Source organism: Hyposmocoma kahamanoa, unplaced genomic scaffold, assembly GCF_003589595.1.
Source record: "Hyposmocoma kahamanoa isolate Upper Pololo Valley unplaced genomic scaffold, ASM358959v1 272, whole genome shotgun sequence".
Taxonomy (NCBI): Eukaryota; Metazoa; Arthropoda; class Insecta; order Lepidoptera; family Cosmopterigidae; genus Hyposmocoma; species Hyposmocoma kahamanoa.
Genome location: NW_020653772.1, coordinates 803,033 through 815,370, shown reverse-complemented (window position 1 = coordinate 815,370; position 12,338 = coordinate 803,033). Strand labels below are relative to the sequence as shown.

Sequence of the window (12,338 nt, the reverse complement as noted above, 5' to 3'; positions counted from 1 at the left end):
GAGGCTAACGGCGAGAGGGAGAGCTTAGTGGCTGTGTCTCTGGACATAGCCAACGCCTTCGGCACTCTTCCCTTCGCCGTTATCAGGGAGGCGCTGAGGTACCACGAGATCCTCAGGTACCACACCCGTCTGGTGGAGCACTACCTGGAGGACAGGGTGGTGCTCTTCCAGACGAGGGAAGGGAGGCGCGCCGAGCGCCCAATGAGGTGCGGAGTACCCCAGGGGTCCGTGTTAGGACCACAACTGTGGAACCTGGGGTACGATTGGGTGCTGAGAGGCGCGGGCTCGAGGTCGCCGTGCCGAAGACGGATGTGGCCGTCTTCGGCGGGAGGGGCAGAGGTTGGGCGGTGTCGGCAGGCGCCCACATCTCCATCGCGGGAGTATCCGTCCCGGTTAGGTCCCAGATGAAATACCTGGGCCTTGTCCTGGACCGACGATGGAACTTCGGGGAGCATTTCCGGCAACTTGCTCCCCGAATAGTGGGCGCCGCATCGGCTTTGGGTCGGCTCCTGCCCAATCTCGGGAGGCCGGGAGCCCCATGCAGAAGGCTATACGCCGGGGTGACCCGAAGTATGGCCTTGTACGAGGCTCCCATTTGGAGTGGGGCCTTATCAGCGGCGACGAAATCGCTGCTGAGGAGGCCTCAGAAGGTGGTCGCCCTGCGAATGTGCAGGGCGTACATGACGGTGGCCTGCGCTGCCGCATGCGTCCTCGTCGGTACTCCGCCGTGGGACCTTGAAGCCGAGGTCCTGGTGGAGGTCCACGCCTACCGGCGGGGAATGAGGGACCGAGGCGAGCGCCCTGCTCCCCAAGAGGTTGAGCGGGAGCGCCGCCTCGCGGCGCAGCGCATGCGGGACCGGTGGAAAGAGAGCTTGGCGGATCCCCCCTATGGAGTTCGTACCATAGGGGCGATCCGTCCTGTCCTCGTAGAGTGGGTGAGTCTGTCCCACGGGCCACTGTCGTACCACCTTGTGCAGGTGCTAACCGGGCATGGCTGCTTCGGTCACTATCTACACAAGGTGGCGAGGAGGGAACCGTCCCCGTCGTGTCACGAGTGCGGCGTTGCGAATGACACCGCGCAGCACACCCTAGAGGTGTGCAGCCGGTGGGATGAGCAGCACCGTACCCTGACGGGGACAATAGGGCAGGACCTCTCGCTGCTGAGCGCGGTTGCCGCCATGCATTTTGCGGAGAGGTTATGTCGCAAAAGGAGGCTGTGGAGCGGGTGCGCGAGGACGCGGCGGATGCGCACCCGCTTCGGCGCAGACGTACGGGGAGAAGACGAAGGCAGGTCGCTGCTCGCCTGATCCCCTAGTGAGGCCAGCGGGCTCTGGAAAGGGACTCCAGAGCCTGCATTGCACGGCCTCATTCGCCTGGGGGCGGGTCGGAGGACAACTGACCTGCCCCTCCGTTGGCGCGGGAGCCCTGGCGCAAGCTAGGGCGGCCGGGCGGCGTCGTGGTGAATGTGCACCGACCCCACGGCGCCGACTCAACCGGCGGGAGATAAACCCGGGAGGGTTTTAGTGGGGTAGGCCCTCCAGTATAGAGGGAGAGTCCCACATAAAGTATCTATAATGATTTCCCCCCCGGAAAAAAAAAGGTGTGGGTTAGGGGTTTGTTAGGTGTGGGTGAGGGGGTGGGTCAGGGGGGTTAGGGGTGGGTTAGGTGGTCGGTTAGGGGGTGGGTGAGTGGGTTTAGGTGGGTCACTCACCCCTGACCCTCCCCTAACTCACCGCCTAACCCACCACCTAACACAGCCATCAACCTACCCCCTAACCGACCCCCCAACCGACCCCTTAACCGACCCCCTAACCCACCCCCTAACTCATCAATTGCAATTGATTTCAATTGAATTAATTTTTTAAACTGATTGAATTTCTAATTGAAATTTAATTGATTGACGCCCAACACTGATTACTTATGTCTATGTCTTTCTCTCAAATATTTCCTATAGCTTTGAGATGGGGAAAAAGCATACGCACTTATGTCTCAAGGTGACAGGCGCAGTGGCAGTGCGAATCAGATCTTTGCGATTTAAAGAGCTTAGTGGCACTGCAACTGTTATGGACATGCGTGTAGCTTACCATCAGGCGCACGACTTGTTTGTCTCGTCACGTGTTATATAAAAAAAAGCTAGTTCGATTTTAAAGTATAGTTAATAGTTAACTATGTCTAGCCAAACATTAAGCGTACTAAACATATTCTAGACTATACAACAGATTAAACTAGGTGTAATAGTAGGTTTTATTTTAATAATAATAATCACACGGGTCGGTAATTTAAACGCGGTGATAGTTATTTGAGTCAATTTTAGTGAAGAAAGAAAGTTCCAAAGAATTAAACGAGAGAATGACTCATTGAACGCTCGCGAACTGATCGTTAGTAAAAATGACGTAACTATTCAAAGTATGATTCGAAGGCATCGATTATTATTCTTTTGGTTTCTTTTTCTAAAAGAGAAAGAGAGAAAGACGACGAGAGTTTCGTCGTTTTTCGAAACACCAAATGATATAAAATTGCGTTTCATAGTTATTGTTTTATCACTACATTAGAAATGATCGGATGTCCGTAGAAATTGTTAATCTTGTTGGATATCAGGTCTATATATAGTAAGGTGCCCTTTTCTGCAGACCACCATATAGCGGATATAATTTTCCCTGTTTAAGCCTAAGTAGGTTAGAGAAATTAATATTTTTTTCGTCGTACTGTTTTGTGGGATAAGTTATTGAATAAGCGAGACTCCGCGTTCCGAATTCTTCGTCATCATTATTTAAGACCCAGGTCTCCTGTCGATGTAGTCTCCTTCACTCTCCTGTAGCGCTTTATAACTGTTCACTTTCTTTATAAAATTGAATTTCACATATTCCAGATTCATAGTGTTTCGAAATTCAAAAAAATTCAAATTCGAATTCCAAATTTCATTTATTCTTCCGATTTCGAATTAAAAATTGGAAATAATTCCAATTTCGCTCATTCATTTTCATTTTTTCTTTCTGAATAACAAATTTGAGTAATGAGATTCTCCCCCGCGTTCAAGAATTCATTACAATTCTATGCCTAAAGATCTCGAATCTCGTGGTATGTCACATGCCTGTCTGTTTTGATCATACAGTGTACAGCATCGATGTTTTTGTTGTTCACAGCAGTGGTCGGGCGACCATCACGAAATTCGTCACTGAGATTCACACGACCGCGTTTGAGTTCTGCAAACCAGCTATAAATAGTCGTCTTGCATGGTGTTTCATCGCCAAAAGCAGCAGTTTGAAGCCAAACGAAGCTCCGCTGAGCTGTTCAATTACACTTAAAATCTTACTACGAAAATTTTCACGAGTTAAATCCATGGTGAAGTAGACAGTCAATTTCTGAAATGACGCCACAATGTAAAAACAAGTGACAGTCAGATGAAACAAACTGTATTCTATAGCCAAAGAGTTCCATTTTCAAATGTTGTAATTACTTTTTAAATATTGTTTACGTAAGTGGCCAGTTCCGGCAGCTTATAGTGCGCCCTATGTATTTAAGATAGATAAATATTCTTGGTGTACACTTTTCACGTAAGCCTAGTGTAGCAAGCGAACAGCTAGCTACAGGTGAAGACTGAAAAACAACAATGCCGTCTTTAACCTTTTTATCCATACTCAATTGTATTTTTATTATTGAAAAATAAATATTTTTATATTTTATTTGTGTAACGCCGCTACACCCCACACTCATTTTATCAATGCACCGCTCGCCACCGACAGGGAGTCCATTCTCATACTCGCCAAGTAAATCTCGTACTGTACAATTTCAGACGAGCTTCCTCAAACGCACCAATTAGGTTGAGGAATGAACTCCCTGTCGGGGTTTTCCCGCAGGAATACAGCATGGAGTTCTTCAAAAGGGGTTTAAAAAGGGTTCTAAAAGATTGGTAATGCGCTCGTAACGCCCTTGGTGTTGCTGGCGTTCGTAAGCGACGTTGACCGCTTTTCATCAGGCGAGCCTTATGCTTATTTGCACCTACTCGCCTCTCGCGCTTCGAACCGCAAGACGGCGAAAACTTGCCCGCGTCTCACGCGTCGTGCATGGTTTTTTTGTATAAACCTATTCTGATGTGACAATTTTGTGATAAATAAAGTATTTTCAACTTATTGGAGTTTGTCTTTTATTTTTATTTATTTGGAAATCTCTAATTAGACTGCCAAGAAACATTTGAAACCTTTTTGGAAAGAGAAGAGGCCAGTTTATAGACTTTATCGACTCAGTCGATAAAACAGACTGTAGACACATTGAGTACATTATGAGTTAAGGCTTCAAGTCTCTCTTCCCCGGGCGTTCTTCTTACCCCACCTAACCCTATATTATCTGTTTCCGAACCATAGAAACAAGGAAACCTATCCTTTGATGTACTTTACGAAAGATACGTAGTGTAAAAGTCGTCAAAAACCAAAGCGAAGATCTGCAACGAGCACATAGGGCTCAGTCAGAATGCAGGCGTGGGCGCGGCGGCGGATGCGGGCGCGCAGGTCTTGTTGTCTTCCCTTTCACAGTGCTGAAGCGGGCATACCCACACCTCGAAATTGCAAACACGCTAGTCCAAACACTGTGAAAGATATGGGCGGCCTGAGCCAATAGACCCACCCGCGCCCGCGCCTTTTTTTTACGGGGGGAAATCTTTATAGTTACCCCTGAGCCCAGGAAGACTCAGGGGTTATGTGGGGACTCTCCCTCCAGACTGGAGGGCGTACCCCATTAAAACCCCCCCGGGTTTACCTCCCGCCGGTTGAGTCGGCGCCGTGGGGTCGGTGCACATTCACCACGACGCCGCCCGGCCGCCCTAACTTGCGCCAGGGCTCCCGCGCCAACGGAGGGGCAGGTCAGTTGTCCTCCGACCCGCCCCCCAGACGAGTGAAGCTGTGCAATGCAGGCTCCGGAGTCCCTGTCCAGAGCCCGCTGGCCTCACTAGGGGATCAGGCGAGCAGCGAACTGCCTTCGCCTTCTCCCTGTACGTCTGCGCCGAAGCGGGTGCGCGTCCGCCGCGTCCTCGCGCACCCGCTCCGCAGCCTCCTCCTCAAAAGGAGGCCACCGCCTCCCAGGACTCCTCGCTACCGAGCATGGCGGCGACCACGCTAGGCAGTGAGAGGTCCTGCCCTATTTTCCCCGTCAGGGTACGGCGCTGCTCATCCCACCGGCTGCACACTAGGGTTTCATCCGCAGCGCCGGACTCGTGGCACGACGGGGACGGTTCCCTCATCGCCGCCTTGTGTAGGTAGTGACCGAAGCAGCCACGCCCGGTCAGCACCTGCACAAGGTGGTACGACAGTGGCCCGTGGGACCGGTTCACCCACTCTACGAGGATAGGACGGATCAGGCCTCGAAGGCGCCGGCCGCGCGACCACGGTAAACGCAAGGAGCGTCTACGTACATTTGTTTAACACCCACCCGCACTCGCCACCACTCCGAATAAGGCCACAGAATAATTCGTAAAGTCCGCTGATTCCTTCCGTGCCTTAGTTGGCACAGCGTCTGCTAAAAAACTTTGCTCAAAGATTTCGTCCAGGAAAGTACTGCCACCTTACTTATTTCAGCCGCCGAGCAGTAATGTGTGCATTGCTGCGTTTCGGTTTTGAAGGGTAAAGGTGCTGGTGATAATACACCTGGGACTTGTCAACTTATGTCTCAGGCTGATGGGAGCAGTGGCAGTGCCCCTCAGTTCTTTGTGATTAAAAGCTTTGAGTGGCACGGTAACTGTTACGGACAGGCGTGTCGCTTGTCCCAAAAATACGTGGTTGGAGAATGCAAAAACGTACATCTTGCATCTTCGTAACACTAATCTCCTGTTCTCTCTTGTTACAGCCCCCCGCTACTCATGCACGGGCAGCACCCCGAACAACCTTCTGCCCATCAGCTTCCACACTGTGCACGATGACAACGTAAGGATCTCGAGAGACGGCAGCACTGCAAGACGGGTTGAGTCCTTCTGCAAGGATATAGCGTTCAGCATCAGACCTGTACGGGTTAACGAGAAGGTGAGATATTTAAGATATTTTCACTATGATAATTACAGTTCTTTTAGAAGCGTTATAAAGGGTTATATGTAAAACAGTAACAGCCTGCCACTGTATTACTAACATCACAAACAACAACTTTTGTTCCATGACTTTTTACAAAACATAATTTAACAAAAATAAACTTTTCTAGTTGGCAAAACAAAATTCTATATGTGTGTAGTAAATATCTAATAATCGGCTCGAAATCTTAGAACTAGAATGATAGTGTGTGTTAGTTCTTCTTCTTTTTATGAACATGGCAGGCTGTAGCAGAATATCAGCGGCGTTGTGCAACACTCCGCCATTGTGCTGAGCTACAGACCTTTTTATCTTACACCACTCTTGTTACTAAATACTGCGTAGAGCTTTATATACATTTATTTTAACTTATTAATGCGTGGAGATATATAAACGATTTTATTATTATTATTCACATGGTTAGGCGCTGCGCAGACGGAGCAACTTTGATCATCGAGTTTCGACAACTGGCAACCCGCAATTTTATGACGTTTTTCATTTATCATATAATTTTAAGAAGCAGCGCAGACTACAACTACGGTTTTCGATTGCCGAAATACTTGATCAAATAAATTCTTAATTGCCGCAACTAGAAACTTGCAAATTTGTACCGGTTGTCTCAAGTTGCCAGTTTCCGCAACCGGCAACCGTGTACTTCACTTCTCTCCCCCTCCCCCGCAGCGCCAGTCTTGGCCGTGGATTTCGAAACGAAAACTTGTAAAAAGTTGCCAGTTGCGTCAACTAAAATTGCTCCATCTGCAGAGCGCCTTATTTGTATTCGCGTGTTTGCTACATTTGGCAAGCAATTGCCTTGTGTACATAGCGTATGTGACTAAGCAAAGACCAAACTCGCGTTACCGCGCGCTGTTCGTCTTCTCGGCGTACCACAAAGGAGTCAAATAGGCAAATACGCTAGTAAACCGTCCACACTACGGTCAACATTCATTATTTTAGCTCGTTATTTGACTCATTTGTAGGCGGTCATGCAAGTTTGTCTGTAAGTCAAATATTTTTCCAAGTTATAATAATACAGCTACGAATACAGGTAGCTATGTCAAGTGCCTCCATTAAGTTTTGTATGTCCTTGACTTTTAGATCTGTAGTTGGTAATAAGATAGTAAGTTCAAACGTGTAAGCATCCCGTCTCCCGCACAATTTTCACCGTTTATAGCGATCTATGTGCCTCATAAGGCTCAAGGTCACTCAGCGGGCAATGGAGAGAGCGATGCTCGGTATTTCCCTGCGTGATAGAATCAGAAATGAGGAAATCCGTAGGAGAACTAAGGTAACCGACATAGCTCGAAGAATTGCTCAGCTGAAGTGGCAGTGGGCGGGGCACATAGCTAGGAGAACCGATGGCCGTTGGGGCGGAAAGGTTCTTCAATGGCGACCGCGCACCGGACGACGCTCAGTGGGTAGGCCCCCCACCAGGTGGACCGACGATCTGGTGGAGGTCGCGGGAAGCCGATGGATGCGGGCAGCGCAGGACCGATCGTCGTGGAGATCGTTGGGGGAGGCCTATGCCCAGCAGTGGGCGTCGTATGGCTGAATGATGATAGCGATCTATTTAAATATTTTTATATTTGTGCGAAAGTGGATTTGATGACTAATTAAAAGTCGTGGAAAAAAAGTTGTTGCATGATGTTAGAGAAGCTCAAATGAAGTTGAGGCAAAAGAATACCGTGCCGAAGTTATTTAGATCATAATATATTAAGTTCTTAGATTTACGCGACTGTTACACAATTAGGGAATGAAGCTTTTTTTCGTATCTAAATCGAAGCAAAACTAATTTATTTCTAATTTTCTTTTAGAAATTCATATTGTTAAAAGTTAAAATGAAATATTTTGCAAAGCATATGGCGTAGTTAGAATGTTTTATGGTTAATAAAAAAAAAGTTATATAACTTTTGTAAGTGCACAAAATGTACAAAAGATGTGAGTGACACTAGAGTCATTTCGTATATTAAAGTCTTATTTTTAAGATAGTGGGCGTGATATCGATTTTTGGGCATACCAGCTAATTTCGCAAGATTGGATGCTTCTCAATCTTTTCCGAAAGTACTTAAAATGGGCTTAAACACGTAACATTAACAATTTTCATAATAAATTGTTCACCCTGTACAAGCATACAGTCCATACTTTAAGCTTAATTCCCTTTTTTCATCTATTCCAGGTCTACGTCCGTTTCGTCGAGATATCAAACAGCAGGAGTAGCGTGATCCGCTTCGGGTTCACCAACCACGACCCCGCCACCCTCGTTCATTCCCTCTCCAATTATGCCTGTCCAGATCTTACGAACGAACCTGAACGAAACTGGGCCAAAGCCCTGGGTGAAAGATTCTGCGAAAAAGACAATGTCTTGTACTACTACGTAAATTCTGCTGGAGATGTGCACTTCGGGATCAATGGGAAAGACAAGGGACTATTTTTCTCTGGAGTCGATGTAAGAAATCCCCTCTGGGCTTTGATAGATGTCTACGGCAATTGTACTGCTCTGCAATTTGCTGACCCGAGAGCTCCAAACCAAATCAGGAGGTCAAATCCAAGTCTAGAGGAAGAAAGAATTGTTTCCGGAATGAGATCTCTCACAGTCGACGAAGCTTTACCTATTCCGAGCTATCGGAATCCGTTAGTACCTCTCAGTCTGCACAGAACTAAAGGAAGAAACGTTCAATTCGTCAGCGACAGAGGTGTTGCTGCTAGAGCAGAATCAGAATTCTGTCAAGGATATGTCTTTACTGCCAGACCTATGCGTCCGGGACAAACAATTGTCGCCCAGATCCTTTGCACCGATATAGCGTATACAGGAAGTCTGGCTATCGGTCTGACATGCTGCGATCCTGGTACTTTGCGTCCCTGTGATCTACCTGATAATGCGGAACAACTCCACGACCGTCCTGAATACTGGGATGTAAAGAGAAATCTGGCGAACGGTCTCCGAAGAGGCGATGAGCTTGCGGTCACTCTGACTATCGATGGAGAAGTCAGGGTCAGCAGAAACGGATCGAACCCTATATCAATGATGCATGTGGACCATACTTTGCGACTTTGGGCGTTTGTGGATATATACGGTGCGACCCAAAAAGTCAGAATGTTAACGAATCAATTGCCAGCTCAATCGCCACAGCTGTGGAGAGTAATGCAAGCTCCCATTGCAGCCAGTGCTGGCGGTACAGCTCTGGTTGTCAGTCTCCCACCTCAGAATAACAATGTCAACGTCAATCAGCAAGGACATACTTTGGCCAGCGCACATTATGTTGAGGTGAGTTCAGTTTCATGTTTACCGTAGAGCTGAAATAACCTTATAACAAAACTTCCTGAAAAATCCCTGGTATTCTTGACGGGAATAACAAGTCGTACGCCTGGTGGTAAGCGGCACGCCTGTCCATGACAATTGCAGGACCACTCACAAGCTTTAAGTCACAAAGATCTGAGGGGCACTGCCACTGCACCCGTCATCTTGTGACCTTCAAAACCGAAACGCAGTAATGCTTAACTCTTAACATGTTTTAACTGTTATGGAGAAAATCATGAGAAAACCTTAGATAATCATATCACAATAGTTGACAGTTTTATCAATAATGTGTGGATATTATCGTGAAAGGACATAAAAATTATCAGAAACACGTGTATTGTGAATGTTATAACGATCTAATGTGATTATTAGCTGCGTTATCACTTTATTCTTATTTTGATAGTTGGCTTACTGATATCAAAATCAATTCGTGTAGTACATGATAAGATAAGTCTATTTTTACATTAATTCAAAGTTTATCGATTTTCACACATTGTTCTTCTTCTTCTTGGGGTTCCGCACCTATCGGAGGTTGGACAACATCATGGCAATCCTGACTTTAGAGGCTGTCGCTGTAAAGTGCGACGTGGTATTGCACTCGAACCAATCCTCAAATTATAGAATTTTTATAATTATATTTTGGCTAAAGATCCAAGAATGAGTGAATTTTTCCTTCTTGTTCCCGATGACGAGGCCGAAGTACGACATCTTCCTGCACTTAATGGTGTTCATAAGCTCCCCTTTTTTCTTCAGTTTATTGAGGACTTCTACATTTGTAACCCGGTTACGCCATGAAATTCTCAAAATGTGGCGGTAAGCCGTAATCTCAAAAATCTTTATTTTTCCCAAATTATTTGTTTTTAAATCGGGAATTAATCGTGTATAAAATAAATTATATTTACCTTGACATTTCGCACGTGGTATTTGTACCTAACTTCACGCAGTACTTATTTAGTTGTGGCAGTTGTGTGGTACTACTTTAGTACTAATACCATATTGGACCGCCCTATGGTATTCACGCCTAACTTCGTACTGCCACCTCAAACGTAGTTAAACTCATGGTACCAATTTGTAAGTCAATGGTACCACGACTTCATTTAACAAAGGCAAACGATTCTTTTATGGGGAACTGTATACGCTTTTACAATAAGATTCCGGAGTATATGTCAAGATTATAATTTCCTAAGTTTAAAAATACTTTAAAATTTTATTTTAATTGAAATGTCATATTACAAAATTGAAGACCACGTGTTAGATAGATTCCACACAAATTTGATTTGTACTCCATAGCATTTAAGTTTATTTGAAAACAGCAATCCCTAGAGTTTCTCTCAGGGAAGTCTGACATTTTAAAGTGTAATTTATTTTACCTATGATTCTTTGACTTTGCAAATAAAGTAACAATATTTCTTCCCTCTTTCCAGCCAATCCAAACATCGTCCCAGCTCTGTCTCACCGGTCTACCGCCGCAGAACTGCCAACCATATCGTCGCACTGAATGCAGCAACCAGAACAGCGTCAACGAGGCTTTACCATGCAATAAAGCACAAAGTTGCAACAATATCCCACCAATCTGCAACGCTGTTGCACCAAGTTGCAATAGCGTAGTACCAAGTTGCAATAACGTGGTACCAAGTTGCACCAATCAAATTAATGGTGATATCCGTGACAGGTTAGGACCGGTACGCCCGCATGCAAGTCGCAACATGCCGTCTACGTCTCAAAATATTTACCCAATCGGAGAAGGTTTGGCGGCCACGGAGTGTTCAATCTGTTATGAAAACCCTATAGATAGCGTCCTGTACGCGTGTGGCCATATGTGTATGTGTCACAGATGTGCAGCACAACTGCGGAGGGGCAAGAGGGGTGGCCAATGCCCTCTGTGTAGAGCACAAATCAAAGACGTCATTCGTATTTATAGATAACTTTTGATAATTTCTGCGACGATTTTGATAATTTTTGTACCGAGCTCGCAAGGGCTACAACATACTGTATTTACTTTTACTATCAAAATGTTATATCTATCATAGATCTTGACATACTACAATATACTACTAAATAAAAAAAATAAAAAAAACCGACCTCAAAAGTTTGTGGAATTACATCTATTTGCCAAGTTTTATTGAAGTCGGTTACCGGAAAGTGCATGAAACCGGATTCTTCCCCTAGTTAGCCACCGTTGGAGGTGGAATATTTTCATGAAATTTAAATGGGACCAACACTGGTACTAGTGGTAGGTACCCGACAAAAAAGAAACAACAAAATTGGTTCACAAATTTGTTTGCCGGAGTTATCGCGTAACATACATAGAAAAAAAAACAAAGATCCGACAAACAAGGACATGGAACAATTCATGAGGTCCGCTGGTGGTATTACAGGGTGCAAGAGAAGTGGGTTTGAACCTGGGCTCGCACCTCTGGTTGTTCGGAATTAATATGCAAAATTTAATTTGAAATTTACCATGAGCTTTTTGGTTGGAAACCTGCACGTCGAAGAAGGTTCACAACCTTCCGAAAACATGTGACGTTCCCAATCGGGACGTATAAATGGATTGATGATGAGAAAGGGGCTAGTAAATTCACACAAACCCTTACACCTTTTGTCGCTCCTGTAGTCAACGACAGAGAGGTTATAGAGGATTTAAAAAAATCTGTGTGATTCTGTCACACATTTTTCATCGAATATTATTATAGTAATTAATCGTATTTGTATTTTGCTAATGTAAATAGTAATTTTAACATTTGTCATAAGTCTTTTTTTTTTAAGATTGTCGTCACAGAATCCTAACTAAATCTAATTTTTGTAAATATAGTTAAGATAATTTATGTTTTTCCATATTATCAAGTGCGTGGCGTAAAATTATTTATAATCATTCCAAAAAAAATTGTATAATTTTTCTGCGCTCCAAAAACATAATAGTAAAATTTTTAAAAATGCCAGTTATTTTTTGCCAAATTGTTTTTTTTCTACAATTTTTTATTTATATGTAAATCGAG

General features: G+C 45.2%; 1 protein-coding gene across 1 annotated transcript in view; it reads left to right on the top strand.

The window, feature by feature from the left end:
* Positions 1 to 11,440, top strand: part of LOC113229064 (protein neuralized) — a 95,552-nt gene extending 84,112 nt beyond the window's left edge. Inside the window, exon 4 of the mRNA XM_026462552.1 lies at positions 10,767 to 11,440. Coding sequence (XP_026318337.1) covers positions 10,767 to 11,267 — 501 coding nt within the window. The 3' untranslated portion in view covers positions 11,268 to 11,440. The remainder of the gene's footprint in view (positions 1 to 10,766) is intronic.
* Positions 11,441 to 12,338: the final 898 nt, after the last annotated feature.